The 19,610-nt window shown below is 42.0% G+C and overlaps 3 protein-coding genes across 3 annotated transcripts; 1 reads left to right on the forward strand and 2 right to left on the reverse strand.

Moving 5' to 3' along the window:
* Positions 1-1,187: 1,187 nt before the first annotated feature.
* LOC119008968 (Golgi reassembly-stacking protein 1-like) lies at positions 1,188-6,947 on the reverse strand. Its single transcript, XM_037079764.1, has 9 exons — positions 6,703-6,947; positions 6,155-6,235; positions 4,777-4,980; positions 4,442-4,528; positions 4,192-4,322; positions 3,669-3,807; positions 3,458-3,575; positions 3,236-3,358; positions 1,188-2,195 (listed from the first exon to the last, which is right to left on the reverse strand). The coding sequence occupies exons 1-9, from the start codon at positions 6,766-6,768 to the stop codon at positions 1,927-1,929; spliced, it is 1,218 nt and encodes a 405-aa protein (XP_036935659.1). The 5' UTR covers positions 6,769-6,947; the 3' UTR covers positions 1,188-1,926.
* Positions 6,948-8,682: 1,735 nt separating this feature from the next.
* On the forward strand, positions 8,683-10,590 carry LOC119008969 (elastase-1-like). The gene is made up of 8 exons (XM_037079765.1): positions 8,683-8,747; positions 8,830-8,924; positions 9,076-9,182; positions 9,383-9,511; positions 9,616-9,752; positions 9,852-9,997; positions 10,286-10,435; positions 10,525-10,590. Exons 1-8 carry the CDS (start codon positions 8,714-8,716, stop codon positions 10,531-10,533), a joined length of 807 nt encoding a protein of 268 aa, XP_036935660.1. The 5' UTR covers positions 8,683-8,713; the 3' UTR covers positions 10,534-10,590.
* Positions 10,591-14,381: 3,791 nt separating this feature from the next.
* csrnp1b (cysteine-serine-rich nuclear protein 1b) lies at positions 14,382-18,166 on the reverse strand. The gene is made up of 4 exons (XM_037079218.1): positions 17,975-18,166; positions 15,842-16,101; positions 15,458-15,754; positions 14,382-15,350 (listed from the first exon to the last, which is right to left on the reverse strand). The coding sequence occupies exons 1-4, from the start codon at positions 18,147-18,149 to the stop codon at positions 14,382-14,384; spliced, it is 1,701 nt and encodes a 566-aa protein (XP_036935113.1). The 5' UTR covers positions 18,150-18,166.
* Between the last annotated feature and the right edge of the window lie 1,444 nt (positions 18,167-19,610).

The following is a 19,610-nucleotide window of genomic DNA, read 5'->3' on the forward strand; positions in this document are numbered from 1 at the left end:
TCCACTTGGTTCTGATATCATTTTGAGGAGAGCTTTCCTTGACCAGCCCAGCAGGTACTGTATAAATATAGAGAGCTAAAAATGAATATATGCAGCAGTTAATGAGATGAATGGTACAAATGATGCATCATGTCACTGAGTCTGAAAAGGCATCAGTTCCTCCTGTTCTGCAAGATCGAACAAACAAATCCTGTAATTCTACTGCAGACTTCAGGGCAGATGTGATATTTGCAGAAAAACGCTCTACAGAAACACTTCATGTCTCTATTCATTATTGGAAATGTAATCCAGCAGGACCCACTTTGACAGTAATTTAGATGCTGCAATGGCAAAAAAAAAAAAAAAAAAATATATATATATATATTTTTTTTTTTTTGACTGACTGACTCCAGTTGGGATCCATAATGAGGCGTTTGCTGACACCTGCTGTCTCGAAGCACAAAGTAACGCTTCCACACACGTTCAACACAGTTAGAGCGAATAGAGAATAAAAAAGACAGAGTGGAATAATTAGAAACCATAACTGGTGTTTACAATTCAGAGAAATGTAGAATATTCTCTACAACGCCTGATGGACAGAAGAGAGAATGCGACATTGTAAAACAGAAACAGCAAAAAGGACAAGGGGTGAACATTTCAGAAGAGGAATGGCAACATCTTCATGTGCTTTACTTCAAGACTTAAAGCACCCTTAGATTAAGAGCAAGTACTTGTCTTTAGCACATGGAAATGTTGTAGGAAATGTGGTGTATTCACCATTCACATGTATTTTGGCCTGAAATTGTACAGTTTTGGATATTATCAAGATTCTGGGCAAGGAAATACCCAAATCATGTGTAGTACTTTGTTTTTTTTCTGAGTATTTTTCCAGGAAATACTGTGAAAATCCTGTTGGCAGGCTGCAAAAAGCCCATTACAAAGAGCTGGTACAAGGCAGAACCACCAACACAGGATGGATGGCTGACACAATTAACTAATAGACGACGTTTACATGTCAGCGACAAGATAAGAGAATAAATCACTAAATGTGTCACAGGAATTAATTGATTTTGTGGAGAAAGGGCAGACCAGACCTTTTCATGTGGGTTTTTCCTTTCCTTTCTTTCTTTTGTGTGCGTGTATGTACTTTCCTGCTTAATGGAAATCAATAAAAAGTAATGTATTCAAGGAAGAAAGAGAGACTCTGCTGCAGGTTTAACTTGAGCATCTTCTTTTTATAAATATCTGAACATTTTTTTGTCCATCCATAAAAATCTGAAACATAATTGAATTAAAATCTTTACAAAGAGGGCAAACAGAAAACAATCAGAGAGCTGCGTCGAAAACATGGCTCGCTCATTTACACCAATCAGAAGTCAAACCGACACATAATCTATTTAAAATTAGACATAAGGCAAAGAGGCTTAAATGGTAAATGCCTGAGATTAACTCTGATTACATTTTTTTTTTAACATCTGAACTCAAACTCATCCCATGGGAAAATAAAAACATTAATTTCTAAAATACAAAACATAAAAACCACATGATGGATCTGTGTGAACTTCAGCTCTTTTTCTAACAGTGTTTCGTACTATTTAGCAGGCGACAATGGTTAAGAGCAACAAAACAGAATATGATTCAACTTTGGCTTTTAGTGCAAACTAGGATGAGTTTAACAGCAACTATGACTCAACTAAGGCTTCATCCTGCTCGGGGTTGAGACATCAAGTATGCCGAAACCATAAGAATACATTCAGATTGTATAAACTGTCCGGCCTGCTTTCCAGTCAACATACTATCTTTCTTAAATGTGCAGTTTAGCATGCAGCAATGGCTCCTGCATATAGATAAAATAAAATTCCAGTGATACATCTTTTCTGTAACCTCCTCTAATGCAGCTCAGTTATGAGTGAAAGAGGTTACTTATACTCTGGTACAGCCATCTTCCTAACTGTCAGGCGCAGCAGTCTCCGACGTCTCCTCCTCCTTAATATTGGCTGGGATTGAGGGCTCGGAACTAGTTTCTTGTGCCTCTCGGATATCAAGGTCACTCAGGTTCTCCGTGGTAACTTCAAGGCCTATGAGGTCGTCCGGTGTCTCTCTGCTCGGGGAAGCGGTAGCGATCAAGTCGATAACTCGCCCTTGCTCGGTCTCCAGGGTGTCTGAGTCTTCTTCCCTCCCTGGAGATGAAGGTCTTTGGTCAAGAGATGAGGTATCTGCAAAGATAAATCGATAAACAAGTGTAGCTAAAGGAGAGTTCCACCTCAGGATACTGTTTGGGGTCAAGGAGCTTTCTCATTTCCTTTGACTTGCCTCATGTAACACTTAGTTAGTTCTCTTAGGGTAAACTTAAAGGTGCACTATGTAAGAATCAGCTTGTTGAACTCGTGCTCCAAACAAATAGGGTTAGCATATCACCAGAGTAACCACTATTCCTGCTAACTTTACTCTATTTATACATCCATGACTGAAGCTGCTGTTAGCTAGTACAGCTGTATTAGTAGTTAGCTGTACCGTTAGCCAGGCAACTCAGATAGCATAGACCAGAGGTAGCTGACTAGCATGCTAACTTCAGAGGATATCTCTGCAGCACAATACTCCTTTGACCTAACAGAAATAACTGCAAATAACTGCTTTATTTTCACGTTTGACATATATTTAAGTACTATATGTATCATACAGGAACAATTTACTTATATGGCATTAATCTAAATATAAAGCAAGGAATCTCTTTGTTTGTTTGTTACTTGCATATCTTGAGAACTGTTCATCCGACCTACTTCATGTTTGGCAGGTGTATTTCTGAGGACCCAACAACATGCAGTGTGAAATTCTGGACACACCAAATACTCAAAATCAATAGATGTTCTCTTGGGGAAGCAGAAAATCGAGTGCTATGCAGCACTGTCGGCTGCTCCAGGACACCTCTCTCATTGGTCGTTCTGGTCTGGTTTGTAAAGTACCAATGTAAATCATCCAGAATTTAAAAATTGTACCAATCAAACATGTTTGAGTTTGAGTCTGTTAGCAGTCCAGGAGGCTTTAAACTGAATCTCTAAACCCCTGACATAGCCAAATAATCTTTGTTGAACAGCATGTTTTGAACAAGCACTGCACTGGTAAAACAAATATGTGAGGCTCACCAACAGCTGGATTAAACGGTTTGTCCTTTTTAAGCAGGATGGCATTGAAAGCATGTAATTGCGCCATTCAGCTGCACAATTCAATCACTTGTAGAGAGTGTAGAGGTACTTACCCAAGCTGCACTGATCACCTGAGTCATCTCCATAATTGGCAAACATGGAGCTCTGGCCGATGTCATTGGTGGAAACCATGTCTGACAAGTCTGGCGTCATTGCTTCGGGTATGTTGGAAATATCTGGAATTCACAAAAGGACAAATGTCCATTTTAATCTGAGTGAAAACAAAGAGATTGTCAGACACTCAAAACAAATTCTCTTAAAATTAGATCTGTTACCGAAGTCTGCAGCAGCCTGTGTGGGTGAGGTTACACATAAGTCCTGCACAGCTCCTTCAATTTGATTCAAATCTACTTTACTGACGTTCGAGGGGCTACACACAGCTTCTGAAGGCACCTGAGAGCAGAGAGACAGAAAAGCACTCAGCAAAAGATGTTTTCGACCACAGAACATTTAATAAAAGGGATATAAAGATGTGATAAGGTCTACCTCAGTGTGGTCACTTGCACCCAGCTCTTCACTGCTGCCAATCACTGTGGATTGAAGAGTATTTCTGTTCTGGGTGTTGGGCGGAGCTGGACGAGTTGGGATTCTGTGCAAGTAGCCATAGCCGATACCACAGCCTAAGCTAAAGTGTGAGACAAGCAAGATGTGGTTTTTATTCTCTAAAGGTGCACTGTGTCATTTTGATTGATACATTTAAATCAGAAGAGAAAAATGCCTCATGATTAAACAAACTAAATAAACAAACTCTCTTTGTTTCATAGTGTTTTACTTTGTTTATATTTTGCAGACCCTGCCACCTTTCAAGCTTTAAACTGTTATTGGGATCTTATTTTCCTCTGAGAACAGCTTGTAAAATAAATATTTCTGTTTGTGTTGTTACCTCATTAACCCTGTAAATATCAAAATGCAAAACTACATTATGCCCCTTTAATGTTAATTTTGTCAGGGGACATCATAATAAAAGGTTGCAGCTCTCTAAAAAAATCAATTTAAAGACAAACAGTACCTTCCCTCTCCTCCCCAGGCTCCATTTGGAGTCACCACGACCTCTCTGCATTGATCCGTCTGTGTGTTGTAGACCAGCAGCTTCAGAGGTTTCCCCTCATTGGCTTCAATCAAAGAGAAGAAGTCCTCAGACTGCAAACGTTAAAAAGAGAAGAACTTAACATTTTGAACTAGATTTGGTTCATGAATGCTAGTGTCTTTTTAAAGTATCCATTCACATAAAATAAACAAAACAACAAAACAAAGCTTACATCTTGTAACACCTGGTCAGCTCCCACGATGAAGTCATCGTGAGCAATAAGGCCAGCTAAGGCTGCAGGAGAACTGGCTTCCACATCCTGAAAAAAGATGGTTATGAAGACATTTTTTTTTTTTTTTTAAATTGATGTCTGCATTCAAGTTTGAATTACCAATATAGTCTTGTATGGCAGTTTAACCCTACTTTTTTTCTACAGCTTTGCTTCTTTTTTTTTTTTTAAATTGCTGAAAGAAACTGTGCTGGCTACTACCTCAAAGCCACTAATTAGCTGCTTTATATCAAGCCAAAGTTGAAGAATAGCCCCTATTGAGGCGACACTTGACTTACCAACACATGCCAAACATTCTCATTGGCTCCTTCAAAGCTGCAGAAGCGGACGCTAGCGCCAAGCAGACCCTGACCGCCCCACATGTTACTGGGTGTCACCTCCAGTTCCCTCACCCGCTGGGTTTTGGAGTTGTACACCTCAAGTTTGACCGCTTTCTCCACATTGGCTTTAAGGAGGTCTTTCAGCAGGTCGCTTTCCTTATTCTGGAGGAACAGAAAAAATATGGATGATTCCAGCTGAGAGATGGCAAACCAGCTGTCATGTAAAACAACATGAAATGAGATTACAGAAGTCCACTCTTTTTTCTCAGAGGCTATAATTTAGGCCTCATGTTTCATTTTTAATTGGGGAAACGAAAATTGGCTGTCAAGCAGGGGTTTACAGTATTACTAGGCACAGAAGCACACATCACAACAAAAAATGGCACCACACTGCATTTAAACAGTTCTAACAAAATGAGTTGATAGGACCAGGCCAAAAAAATAAGTTGGTCTTTGCTGTCTAAGAAAACATTATGTAAATGTGCAGCTTCAAACAACAGTTAATACAGTTGACAAACAATCGATTGGTCAGAATATCTACATGACAAGTGAACATATGCAAATATATATACGTAACTCTGATCCAAAGCTACTTATAGGCATGTTGTGGGATCATCCCACCAGCTGAACATTTATACATTACTATCTACAACTCTGATTTCCTCAGCTATCTGTGTGAAGCCTTACTTTGATCTCATGGCAAACTTCAAAGTTGTGAAATAATATATGTGTATTAAGCTAAGGAACTGAAATTAATATTTTGTCCAGACTCAGGGAACAAAGTGACATCATCTAGCATGCATGAACTCATTGAAAACCAGGCTCTTTAAGTATCAGGCAGATAGAATAGCTTGAAGTCAACACAGCACAAATATGTAAGAAATAAAACCACAGAGTGTAATGTTAAATACTTAGACTATGCATTGAATTTGAACACTTTCACATTAAAAAATTCCAAATTAAAGTTCAGATAAGCCAAATGATGTTGCTACATTAACACTGCACAGTCTCTGAATGTTGTTGCAAGGAAAGTAAGTACTGTCATTAATATTAAAATATGTTGCAAATCATTCTTCAGGTTTCTTGGATTTTTGTTACAAATTTCAACCCAATCCAAGGAAAAATAAGCCAATGATGAAATTGAAAAATGCATAAAAGGACCCAAAAAGAATAATCACAACATATAAAAGGTGAAAACTAGGGACATGAACTAGGAAAGCTCTACATTCTGATTGTGCTGGCAGTTGTAAATAAACACACATATATTTAATGCTAAGCATTCAGTTCTACTCAGTTTGTTTTCATGTGATGATTTAAGCCTCATGGGTCTACTCACAAGTCTGGTATGTCCTATAGAGAGAATGAAGTCAAAGAATGGCTCCAGACCAGCATTCAGGGCAGGTGAGTCCTGCTGAACCTGAAATGTGAACATACAAACATAGACACAGCTGTGTTAGTCGCCATCTTGTGTCAACAAATCACACTGCATTGACCAGGATCTGGGGATCCTCATCGCGAGATAACATGGCACAGTTAATGTTCCTCACACGGTGAATAGGCTGATATGTTACTTAATAATTCATCCTCGCTAGTATCAGTTTCTGCAGTGAGTGCCAAACAAACTCAGCCTCTAGCATAGCTAACAGCCTGGGTGTGTGCCAAGTGCCACCTCATCATGGGCGGACACCATGGACGCTGACCACGGTCTTACGAGTTAATAAACTTGCAGAATAACCCGACAGTTACCAACCAGCTTCCGCAGAGATAAATGCAACGATATGACATGGTCAGAACTAGCATAGTTAGCAAGTCTAGCGAGCCAAAAGTGGGTAACCCAGATTGAAAAGGAACCGGCATTTAACCTTGCACCACGCTACAACGTACCCCGTGGACATGATATCCACTATTAGTTCCCCCGTCCGACAAAAACGAGCTCTGCGGCAGCCCCATTGCCTCCTACAGTTCCGTAACACTAACACTGACTGAATGTCACTGAGGTATAATGAAGTTAGAAGTCATTCCTAGTGGCTATATTCCAGCTTCAAGCTAGCTAGCGCCAACGGCTGAGGCAGCTTGACAGCGGGCGCTTCAGGGCTAGGGAAGCTAATAAATAAAGATGGCGGAAAAATCGAGCCAGTGGAGGGCTTGGTATTCATTGGCAAATTGTGCCAAGCGTGTTCGATTAGCCATCCTTGACGGGGGTATGCTGCGCGGTTGCCTGGCAACAGACAACGCCAGTGTAAAAGCGTTGATTTCAGTAATGAAAATGTGACATAGCTTGTGATAAATTCGGATATTTAATACGTAATGATGTATCTAGAAATACACGGACCGTTTCTAGGCTTCCATGGAGCCTCGCTCAGGAAAACAAAACGTGTTTTTGTTAATGACGATCCGTGTATTAATGACCACTGTTACTGTTTTATCTAGTTTTCGTTTTAGCATTTTATTGGTTTTGCTAGTTAGCTTCAATTTTAAAGCAAAGGTTAAGAACAAACATGCAACAGCTAGCTTCAGTTGTTTACTGTACACATTTTAAAAATATCTCCAATATTTAATTGCTTTACAATGTTAGAAACCTTAGACTAACACAAAAGGAAGTGAGCATTTTACAGGAGGCTTGAGAGACTATATAAAAAGAAATAAAATAGAAGAAAAAGAATTGCGCAGGGAAGTAATACAGAAATAAATACGAGAATAAATCTATGTAAAAATGAATGAGTCAACTGGCCTCAATAGAATTGAAAATTATGTAGGAAAGTTAATATAAAAGTAAATAAATACAAATGAAAACTGACAATTCATTTTTCATTATGCATTTTTTTTTTTTTTTTTTTTTTTTTTTAAATTTGGATATTTTTTGTGCATTTAATTCCACTTTTTTGTGTGCTAGTTTTGGTTCTCCATACCAGCGGGCTAAAAAATAAAAATAAAAAAGACCTAATGAAGGGTGAGTCCTGTTAAAGATGTTAGTCTTTATAAACATTGAAAATGTATTCATTTGGTTAAAAGATTTGGAACGTGCTAAAGTATTTCTCGGGATATCGTCTGCCTGCTCATCTGGACGGAAATAAAGTAGTGTAGGACTAAAACACATCTCTCACTTTAGCCCACAAAACCTACAAATAATGATTATAATATTTGTGATAATGATGACGTTGTTCTTAAAGCATCTTTTATGAAGAAATGCAGCCAATGCGTCAAACATTAAATGAGGAGTAAAAACAGTAATAAGCACAGAAACAGAAGAATGTTTACATTTTGAAAGTTCATATTTTTAGACATTAACCTAATAAATCGAGATATTCAAAACTTTTTTTTGACTTTTTTTTATGCATCTGAATATATATCTGAATCCCCTGATTGAAATAAGAATCTGTCTATTTTTTTAAGGTCCTTTTTTTAAGTAAGTCCTACTCTGTAAACAGGCTGTGGAACATTTCACGGATTGCTGATCAGTTGCATCAGTTATCTGCTGGAAACTCTGTGTTCCAGTCGAGTTTTTTTACAGGTGGTCTGGCTTATACTGCCTACATCTTAATGCACCTGCTCGCTTCTCACCATGATAAGCAATATGAGCTCTCTTGTTTTTTAGTTTTCAAAATGAATGAAAATAGAAGTACATTTACCATTACTATTTAACACTGACTATAAAATTAGGCCTGTCTATGTTGACTTGAGAGATTCATATGATTTCTGACTACCTGTAAAGAAAATACAGTTTTCCACTGTGTTTTTCCACGCCTCAGTGCAACATGGCAAGGTGCAGGTTCTGGATTTTATCACATGGACTGCTGATGTTGGCTGGTAACTTGTTGCCTCACACTTCCTGGAGGTCTTCCAGTCTCAGACTGATATAAATAGTTGAACTACCACTGCTCATCACTGCTCCATCATGATTGGGCTTGTGGCTTTCCTGTCCCTCGCTGGTAAGTTTTTGCAGATAAATACAAACACTTTGCACCACCCACCGTACTCTTTTTCACGTTCATGTTCTTTTGTGCACCAAAGGGCTGATTTGTGCTGAGAAACCCTTCAACCATAATGTGCACAATGAGAGGGTCATAGGAGGAAGCAATGCTCCACCCAACAAATGGAAGTGGCAGGTAAAACACACAGGCATGTTTTGTTTAATTTTTTTTTCTTTTTTCTTTTTTTTTTTACAGTGATTCTCTACAACTGGGATTCTGCAAACACCTTCAGAACTGAGTTGCTACTAGTCCTCATTATACGAAATAATTTCTTTTTGTCTCTCAGATTTCTCTCCAGCAGGATGCATACAATGATGGCAGCTACTACCACATCTGTGGAGGCACTATCATTGATAGTTACAACGTGATGACTGCAGCCCACTGCATCCTCAGGTTGAGTCTCTTATTGGTCCTTACAGTCGTCAATATACTAAATATTCGTTCTTTATCTAGATGTCTCTGTTTGCGTCAAACTGAATGCACCAAATAGTCAGGGACGGATCTTATCAAGCCTGCTCTGCGCTTAAATTTTGTGTGCTGAATAAAAATTGTAGGTAATCATGGTGTGTTTTTGCCTCCTATGTTCCTTCCAGCATGGATGCTAGTACCTATCGTGTGGTGGCTGGTGAGTATAACCTGTACGAGTATGATGGCAGTGAGCAGTTCATCGGCGTGGACAGGATCACTGTCCATCCTGGCTGGACTGGTGACCTTGGCAACGGGTAAGGTGACAGCAAGTCAGACCCCTTTTCTTCATTGAGACACATTTTAAGAAGGCAAGCTAATAGAAAAAAAAGTATTTCATCAACCGCATTTTTGTTATCAGAAATGACATTGCCATCATGAGACTGTCTCAGCCTGTGTACGACAACGGCTACGTGGCTCTCGCTGATCTTCCCTACCCTGGCGAGACAATGCCTAATGGCTTCACCTGTTACATCACTGGCTGGGGACTTATTGACTGTAAGAAGACACTCATGATCACATACATGTCCCATGCACACATTTATCGATGTCTAATAAAACATTCCTGCACTACCCCTTTCCTCACTCTTTTCACAGTCTACGGGACTGTCCCTGCCATCCTGCAGGAGGCCGCCATCCCTGTGGTGGCACATTCAGTCTGCTCCCAGCCTAACTGGTGGGGCAGCCTTGCCAAGGAAACCATGGTGTGTGCTGGAGGGGATGGAGTCATTTCAGGCTGCCAGGTACAGTGAACACCCACGTGTGCATAAGTCTAATGCAGGAGGTTTAATATTCATTTTATTTTGATGGTGAAATATGTATGATATTTAGTTTGCAAACATTAAGAAAAAGTCAGAAAACAATACATACATATGTTACATATTGCACCTTTAAAGTGATCTTTAGGTGAGTTAAAGGGTATTATCTGTGACCCGACAACAAGTGACTAGATGTGGAATAAGTACTCAAATCTTGTACTTAAGGTAAATCAGCAATACCACAAAGCAGTACTCATGTCTCTTCTGTCCCAGGGCGACTCTGGAGGTCCCCTGAACTGTTACACCGGTGGAGCCTGGAGAGTCCATGGTGTTGTCAGCTACGGTCCAGCAGGCATGTGCAACCAAGTGAACAAACCCACCGTCTTCACCAGAGTCTCTTCCTTCCAAGACTGGATCTATTCAGTGAGTCTTCACGATGTGATTCTGAGAATGTCACCACATCTGCATATTTATACTGCCTGACTTTTATTTCTTTGAACGTTTTATTTCAGGTTTTGTAAACTCGTCCAATCTGCCAAATGGAACCAGTCAAATAAAATGACTATGCATCCCACTCATTGGTGTGTTACATGCAGTAAATGCTTACTTGTATTTCTACATTGGGCCAGAGGGTGGCGATAGTGGTTCATGTTTTGCATAAACACAACTCTGACTTCTCTCAGGCTGTCATGTGCTGATTGACACTCTTGTACTTTCTCACAGTCTCAAATGTTTTGCACATTGGATGCATTTTGTGGTGTTGCCTACAGTTAGTCTTAAAATGAAGGGAAAAAAAAGGTTGCAAGGGTCAAAGGTAGGCATGGTGACAAGCCTGATCCTCTGACCTCTCAGGCTGTGACCCCCAGTGGATGGAAAATTCCTCAGGATGCTTCAAACCAAAGACCAAAGGGACGGGACTTCTATTAGACTATAAAGGCTTAAGTGGCATTGTGGCATGGAGTTAAACCCTCTTTAATGTCAGAATCACATCCACCTAAAGACTTAACAAGAACCAGGTTTTGTTAATGGTGGCCAAATGTGAGCTATATGTAGTTACCACTGGCCCGTCTGGGAATACTGGGCATATGTTTGTAGTGGTAGTCAGGAGACTACAGCATGACATCACATCAAGTGTTTTTCTCTTAACCATGGAGACCAGAAACCACAGATGAATTCCTGTGGTTTAGACAAAAAAACAAAAAGAAAACCTCTGCATGTGCGCGGGAACATGTACTGCATTTAACACCAGAGAAAATATAATTATTGTATTGGGTTAAAACATGAAACCATTGGAAATGTTTGCAGTTAACAAGCCTAGACATAAAATATGCAAATCAAAACACAACATGCTGGTCTTGCTAGTGACTGGTCACTTTCTGTTTGCTTATCCTCTGCCCTGAGCTTAAGCTTCAAGCTTATTTTATGCAGCACAACGTTCTTTTTAGAGGAATACGTGTCATTAAAAGGTGCAATATGTAAGAGCCGGCCACTTCTTGAATTCATGCTCCCAAATAAATAGGGGGCTGTGTATCACACGTGTAACTTCTAAAGTCAGCTAACTGTAGCTGCTGTTGGCTAGAACAGGCCGGAATGAGCTTGTTAGCATGCTAACTTCAGTAGACATCTCTGCAGCATTACACATCAACTTCATATTGTTGAAACCCCATTTTCAGAGCATATGGTTTATAATTTTAGCTGATATGGGATTTGGTGCAAACAGCTCTGTTTCAGCTGTTTTAAGTCCCCACTACTAAATACTCTTTCTGATTGGTCAGCTCACACACGCCTGTGCCAGCACTGCTTACAACACCACCAGAGAAGCTGAGCAGAATTAATCATCATGTGCCGAACAAGATGCTAGGCATAAATTATACAAATATGTAATACGGTGAAGTAGTATGATGACACAAAGTCATGGAATTGAAGGTGGTACTACTGATGAGGCGTTCAGGAGCAGTGTTTTCTGCTTAACTATTGACTTTCAAGATCTTTTACATGCACAAGACCCTATAAAACACTGAAGGATGGGTAAAAATCTAATCATAACAAATTAGGATGTGACAAACAGAGTCAAGCATTTAGAAAATGTTTTTTTTTATTATTATTTGGAGGGACAGGCTGTCAAAATGGCTAAGATGAAAGAAACAGTTTTTTTGAACAGCAGGTTAAAGTGTGAATATGTAAAAAATAAAGCAGCTTTGTTTGCTCTGCAGGACCATTCAAGCAGAAATATGTACAACACAAAAGGCAAAAAGTAAGACACGTTTCTTTGAAAATAAAATTTAAAAAAGCTGTACTGTAATACATTACATTGATAAACACTCACTGTTGCCATTTCTTCATGAGAATTGATGTTTTTGTACAAGAGAAACAGATGTTTTGCTTGCAAAAATCAGTGCCCTCTTCATGGCGTATGAACATATATCGGATGGATTTTCAAAGTAATCAAAAAGGCAAAAAGCGAATAATACATTTCCAATGTGCACGCAGCACTTTTCAAAGTATACAATTAATCAGAACAAGTTTTAACAAACAGGACCTGCATGCATAATTTCTAAAGGGTCCAGAAAGGCTGTTGAAACAGCTGTAGAAAGGGTGAGATATGTACATCAACTCTCTAGTGTCCTCACACAGGTGACAGCGGAATCACCTTCGAAAGGTCTTGTTCTTTAATTAACGAGGCAACTCTTCAATTTTTCAGGGTTTGTGTGCGATAGGAATTGTATAATATATGCAGTTCTTATCCACAAAAGCCCCTTTACATGTGTCATTTATAACATAATGCAACCCAAGTCACAGACTTCCAAAAAATTCAGAATACAATCAAATTGATCTTTGCAATTTACTTACTTTTTTTTAGTGGCATTTTGCTAAAATATCAAACCATAAGACTGCCTATGAAAAATACTTCAGAATGCTAGAGAGCGATCACCTTCATAAGTATAACATTTCTCTATAATTCATATATTACAAAGGTTGTCCCGGATTGAAAATGACTCATTTTGCTTTCTTAATAAAATATTCAATTTGTCAGTGATTAGAATTCATTTGTCAACCTACATAAATTAGTTACAAAATATTAGTGTAATTTTCTATGGTTACATTATAGGCAGCGATACAACAGACCCATAATTTAGTTTCAGTGATTAGGGAGATTCCACAGTTTTCAGTCCCAAAGCTTAAATGGAAGCACTGTGCACACACCGTCGGCAGGCATGGCTCCCCTGATAAGCAGGCACATCCAGTAAACTTCACAACACCCCATTTTATTGCCATGAATGTCTTAAATTAAATAACTAATGAAATGATGACATAATAAGTTACCAAAATAAAAGGAAATAAAAGTTAAATGTATAAGAGAATAGATATTAAATACTTTCTGATGGACTTGTGGTCCCGGTTCCCATAGCAACGCATAAATGTGATATGGAAAAAAAAAAAAAAGGAAAAAGGAAGATTGCACTTTCAGGTGAAAAATATCAAACCACAGTGCTTCTTGAGTGAATGTAGGCTTTTATCTGAAATAAATACAAATAAAATCATGAGAGGAAATAATTTAAAACAAAAGTAATAAAAGACAATACAGCTACAGCTTTTAATGGTATGAGCATTATTTTCTAGTTACCCGGCTCATAAATAAGGAACTCCATAATTTAGCGTTGACTGTTGAATCGACCCCATACAACCAAAACAATGCCTATTCATACATAACTATGTATTTTTTTCACAGATAAAGTGCTGATCGAGGAGCTTTTAGAGGGATTTTTTTTTTCATTTTTGTACCATATAAGACCCTTGGGAGAGATCTTGAGGAGAAAGAGTCCACTAGCTTCAGGATTCAACACAGGGAGGACCCTACCTACTCAAGTCAAAGGGAGGACATGAACAGGGCTTTGTTGTGATTTGACTCGGGTTTCATGTGAAGGCCATCACAGCAATGGTCACCATACATTGCCTCCAAAAGCTAGAAAGCTAGAAAAAATCCCTGAGGTGCACATTCAGCTGTGTTGAGATTCCCAACCTGGCCCCAGGTTAAGGTTGATTCCTGTCTAGCATATGGTTGGTGATCTTGGTTTGGTTAAAAGAGCTTTCTTAGGAATTGAGAGCCATCATTGGTTTCTATGGGCCTGCAAGCCAAATTGATCTCTAGTTTTTTTTTTCCCCCACTTTTAACACTAGCTGCCATCTCCACACAGCAATATTCCCAAACTGCTTTGCTAACATTTTGAAGGCAAGTCTGGAATTTGAACATTTATTAGGCAAAAGGGAAATCACAGCTTCCTCCCAAATCACTTCTTATGTGCATGTTCAGTCCTCTCCCAAACCCCTCTTTTTTTTCCTTGCACTGTCCACACATTTTCACGTTTTGTCAAACTTTCACAGACTCCATCACAGACAATTTCATGGCTTCCTCCAACAGCTGATTGTCTGTAAATGTGGCGGGGGGTTCTGGGACGGATTCTGAAAGGCCAATCAGTGACTCCAGGAGGCAGGTCCCTGGGTCACTCGCCGGAGGGAGGCTTGGGTAACTAGGCAACTGAAACTGAAAAAAGTTGTCCACGTGTTCGTACTCCTTCAGGGAGTTGAAGAGCGAGCTGGGCCCCAAGCAGGGGAAGCCATCGAAGAACTCCAGGTCTGACTCTGAGGAGAGACTCAGGTCCATGTTGTAGCTCGCAGAGCGATCGACGGTGGGGGAGGGCGTGCGTGGCACGCTACTGCTATGGAATAGGGCGTTACCCTGGTTGGCATTCTCATCCAAAAGTTCTGAGATGGCTGTTGCTCGATTGTCTGTGTGATCCAACAGTGCAGCGTCTATATTGTCATTCTCGTCAACAAAGTCCACCATGCTAAAGCTACTAAAAGCCTCCGTAGACGGCAGCTGTTGTTCTTGCCGTTGATCTTGGCAGCACATGTCTTTACGCTCCCCACCATCCCGGCTACTTCTCGAGCAGTTCTCTGTGTCGCTGAAACTGAGAATGCGGCTCAGGCCTTTCTCATCGACATCCAGAGGGGTGCGATGCTGGCACAGGCCCTCGCCTGCCTCGGAGTCCTCACTCTGACCTGAAGAGTCTGAGTCTGTCATATCGCTGCTGCAACTGTTCTCTCCAGTTGCCGGCAGTTGTGAGTTTAAGGGGAAGGAGGGCACTGCTGGTAGGGAGGTTGCGTTCTCCTCCTCCTCCTCCGTGCTCGACGGCTCCTCCAGCCTCTTCTCCAGCTCCAGCTTCATGATAGTGTGGATGTAATGTGTCTGTACCCTGGTGGAGTTGAACTCGATGCGGCCCTCTGTGTTTCCACAGCCGTCCTTGGTGCAGCCACATGGGAAAGAGGAATGATCCATCTGTCAGAAGTAAAAAGGAAGCTGTTAAATTACTTCTAAAATGCAAATAAGTAGAGTAGCATCTGTATGTCAAAGACCATATCGTTGAACTTCTTTCCAGCTCTTACCTGGCATTTGATGCCAGCCAGGCTGCAGCTACATGTCTCAGGCTCGCAGAAGCCCTGACAGTCGCAACCACAGTTCTCCCTGGAGATCCTCAGCTCATGCAGCTGCCTCTTCTCCTCCTTGTCGATCTTCTTCACACCGGCTGCTTTGAGCAATGCGTAGCGGCGTTTCGGCGTGTAAGGCTGGAGGAATGATCCCTCCTCCAAGTTGGTTCCACTGATGTCAATGTCCTGCTCCGGGATGTCGTCCACCGTGAGCTTCTCCGCCTCCTCGTTCTCTTGGGTTCCATTCTTAGTCAGCTGGAGAGAACGAAAGGCACCAAATGATTAATTGTCGCACTGAAATTTGGCTGATTATTCCATACACATAGTGGAAAGTCTGCTCACCTTCAGTTTGAGAGCCTCCAGCTTCTCCTCCCTGAGTCTGTTGAGGAATTTTTCCCTGCGTAGGAGCCGCTGCTCCACGGCAAACTCGGCGAGCGTGTACGTGCGGAGGACGCTGTGGCGCTGCATCATGCCCAGAGTGCATCCTCCTCGGCTGGGAACGCTGGTGAATCCCTGGCACCGGGGGAAGAAGAACACTTTCACCTGGTCAAACGTCACGTTGCCTCGCCGTGCTCTCTTGGATTTCTTTAGGATGGATGTTGCTGTGGATGAAGAAACAGCAGGTTTAGAATCACCTTATCCAAGAAGGAGATAAGGGTTGGATAGATTTGCACAGAATTCTTTTGAGCTGCCGCAGTTTCTTTTATGTGCCACTAGATGGCATAATGCCCCACCGCTTGAGGTCTTTAAGCTTGTGCAAACCCTGCTGAACAGACTGTAAAAGGACACCCCTCTGATTCATTGCCCTAGTCTTCAACTGAGCCTTATCATGTACCCAATTAAAAGACACTGCTAACAAGAGTCCAACACGCTTGCATCCTGTAAAGTGAAACCTAAACTACCACAAATCCATTCAGCCTTCTTTCTCACCATACAACAGAACAAAAAAAAACCAAAAACACCCAGCCCAGGAATTTCCCCTCGGTGGCCGACACAGCAGAGGAAGCAGAGCTGCCAGGATCACAAACTGGTGAGTAAATGCTCGGGGCTTCCGGAAGAGGTGGAGGGTGGAAGTGTAGCTCTCTGGACAGAAATAAAAAAGCTGCCCACCCTGGTTGTCCTGCAAGCTGAAAATCTCCACAAATGGGCCGGTTGACTGAGAGGAGTCAAAGGTCCTCTCTCTGGTAAAAACATTCAGGACCCACAGCGACCAGTCATCTTTCTATACCCAAACACAATAAAACCATATGGGAATCAGAGTGGAACCACATGTGGGAACAAGTCCAACAACTATTCCATCTTTATTATAAATTCCACTTCCTCGGCCCAGGAATATTCAACAAGAGGACAAGCAACTTTTTCCCCTGCTTGAGCCGCCAGAGCCGATGTTTCTCTGAGGATGCTGGTGCTCCACATGTGTTGAGCATTACCTTTATTGTGCGGTGGGGAATTCCTTGCACAATTTCTCAGCCGAGGAGCTTTCTAAGGACACACCCTGAACAACTGGCTGCAAAAGTCGCAGAAGCCAAAACTGGGAAAATCTGATAACTGAAGCAACCTTTTAGCCCCGTGCAGGTACAGGCAACAGCCCCACTGTGTCGTCTATTCTGCCGCTAGGGGTAATACAGATGAAAGGAACTGCCAGTTTCAGCTTCACATCCATCAAATCCAGTCAGGCTTATGACACCCTGAGGAGACAAATGACACCTTCTCTGCTGCTTCTAAATGGGATAGCTTTACTGGCTCCCCCCCTTTCACTTCACAATGGCAGGCCACTTTCAGTCCAACACAAACACCGGATTTATAATGGTCTGCACAATCTGCTCTTCTCGACGTGTTTGCATGCCTTCTTTTCTTGATTGGCCAACCCCTCCTTTTTTGTATCCCTTCACCCAGCCTCTTTCAGCACCTGTGCTGGGTGCATGCCCGGGCTTCAGACAAGGCTCTGTGTGTTCCCAGCCTTGGCAACCTGCCACGCTTCTCTTCCTGGCTCCCTGCCTCACCATCCTGGAAACCTCACAACTGTTTGCCCTTCTCCCCGCTCTACAATTCCTCTCCAGCCTCGACTGGTGCCTGAAAGGCCAGCAGACGCACCCAGGTCCAGACAGAAACACCCCGAAGCCATTCGGCCCACACCTCTCCGGCATAGGTGAGGCGGTCTTGTCTGTCTGTCTGTGAGGCTCGGGGAAGAAGGTGGATACGGTGCCAAGGTGAGCAGCCACTGCATAATGCGATTAGCCATTTGCAGCTTCAGGGCATGAAATCAAAAGGGGTATTCATTGCAGAAGTCTGAAATCATTTCTGTGAAATGTTTCATGGGCTGCCAGCTGCCTAAATTCCTTAACTCTCCCCCATTTTTATGGGTTTGTTATCAGAGCCTCCGCGGAGCCGTAAAGACAAGGCGAGAGAGCGCATTAAAAAGCATGTACCATCAGCTCTTTCTATGATTTAGCATCACTGGAAGAGGACACTCACTGTTGAAATTTGTTGCCGGGGAGCTGGGGTTGCTGGGAGTGGAATCCAGGGTGTCCGAGTAGCAGCTCTCCCCCTCCGAGTCCCAGCCCGAGCAGGCAGAGGAGAGGGAGGAGGGTGAGGAGTAGCATGGGTCCTCATCCACCTCCTCAAACTTCCTCTTGAGAAGCCCACTCATGGCGTCAGCGCGAACAATCTGCGGGAGAAAGAGCAGAGACGGAGACGGTTTTAGTTTAATTATTCATTCTTATTTTAACAGCTTTGATCGCTAAAGGATTCAAGTTTTGCCACATGAATGTAAAGCATCTGCCAGTATAACACAGCGAGAACCATGCTGCACGGAAGCTATTGTACACACACAGCCTTGTTCCGAGTCCTGTGCTCAGCCATGTGAGACCGTCTGCATCCCCGATCTCATGCTGCACTCAGCTGAGAGGGGAAATAAGCCATGGCACAGGAAGCAATCAATCAGGCCTATTCGCATAAGTCAACAATTACTGGACCCTTCACCCTCCTCCAGATCCCATCAGCTCTGAAAATACATTGATTAGAGAGAAGGGGCGAGCGCAGAGGTGACCAAATCATCTCGCCGTAGACATTTAATTTTGCATCATTCCCCTAAAGGCGGCCTACCTAACACAGCCAGCTACCCTGTTTAACATGCACACACGGCCCTCGTAGTAAATATGCACAGCTATGCATACTCAAAGATGTTTTGTTATGCAACTCCTGCATGTATTCTTCCAGAGCTCCCGTGAGAGAGGCTGCTGCTTCAGCGATAAAAACAATCAATCCTTTGAGAGAGACACACGGGCAGACAGGCAGAGACAGGAGAGAAAAGATGACCGCCGGTTCACGGGAGGAGGGGGATGCCATTCACGCTCCAAGTCTTCAAAAATATCGCCTGCTATCTCTGAAAACTGTTTAGAAAATGCCTAATTCTATCATAGCTTGAGCAAATAAAGCTCTTGTCTCCTTAGAGCAGAAAAAACACGACACGAAAGACGAACACGTTTGGAGGGAAGGAAGGTTCACTGGTGCTGTGTTTTTTTAACGGTAACGGGACATCATTGCGTCACGTCGCTCTGACAAACAACAGAGAATCTTCACAACTTCTGGGAAGTGCAAGGCGACGGGTGAGTGCCCGACAAGACAGGCCATCGTCACGGTCCGTGGGCCGAGCTCTTCCTAACTTAAACAAGGAGGGATAGAGGAGTGGAGGGAGGAAGGAAGGAAGGAAGGAAGTGAGGGTAGAGGGGGGGAGAGACGGGACTGGGCTCGGCTCCAGCGCAGACACTCCCTTCGATGATGTGGAATGGGAAAGGAGGCTTTTACTTTTCGCATAAATGCGATCATTTCACCATCAAACTGTTTACTGTCTTCGGGGTCGCGGCCAAATCACTCGCAGCTGCTGCAACTCGAGCATGTCGTGGATGCATTTCAATCGTCGTTTATTTTTAGCGGTGTGCGCTCAAATATTTGTTTGGTAATACCTATGATTATGTGAGAATGTTTATGAGGAACTTTCAAAAATCGCTTTTGCACTTTTCTGTTTGCTTTTCATAGATTTCTTTTAGTTAATTAAAGAGTCGGGAGCTTTAAACAAGTTAAATTTATGTCCCAAACATGTCAATTAGTT

Source organism: Acanthopagrus latus, chromosome 19 (assembly GCF_904848185.1).
Source record: "Acanthopagrus latus isolate v.2019 chromosome 19, fAcaLat1.1, whole genome shotgun sequence".
NCBI lineage: Eukaryota > Metazoa > Chordata > Actinopteri > Spariformes > Sparidae > Acanthopagrus > Acanthopagrus latus.

Coding starts and splice junctions, on each gene's coding strand:
- csrnp1b (XM_037079218.1), bottom strand. CDS start 18,149: ATGAGTGGGCTTCTCAAGAGGAAGTTTGAGGAGGTGGATGAGGACCCA. Junction 15,755..15,841: donor TGGAGGCTCTCAAACTGAAG/GTGAGCAGACTT, acceptor CGTTCTCTCCAG/CTGACTAAGAATGGAACCCA. Junction 15,351..15,457: donor TGGCTGGCATCAAATGCCAG/GTAAGAGCTGGA, acceptor TACTTCTGACAG/ATGGATCATTCCTCTTTCCC.
- LOC119008969 (XM_037079765.1), top strand. CDS start 8,714: ATGATTGGGCTTGTGGCTTTCCTGTCCCTCGCTG. Junction 8,925..9,075: donor CCAACAAATGGAAGTGGCAG/GTAAAACACACA, acceptor TTTGTCTCTCAG/ATTTCTCTCCAGCAGGATGC. Junction 9,183..9,382: donor GCAGCCCACTGCATCCTCAG/GTTGAGTCTCTT, acceptor TGTTCCTTCCAG/CATGGATGCTAGTACCTATC.
- LOC119008968 (XM_037079764.1), bottom strand. CDS start 6,768: ATGGGGCTGCCGCAGAGCTCGTTTTTGTCGGACGGGGGAACTAATAGT. Junction 6,236..6,702: donor GTGGATATCATGTCCACGGG/GTACGTTGTAGC, acceptor TTCACATTTCAG/GTTCAGCAGGACTCACCTGC. Junction 4,981..6,154: donor CTATAGGACATACCAGACTT/GTGAGTAGACCC, acceptor CTGTTCCTCCAG/AATAAGGAAAGCGACCTGCT.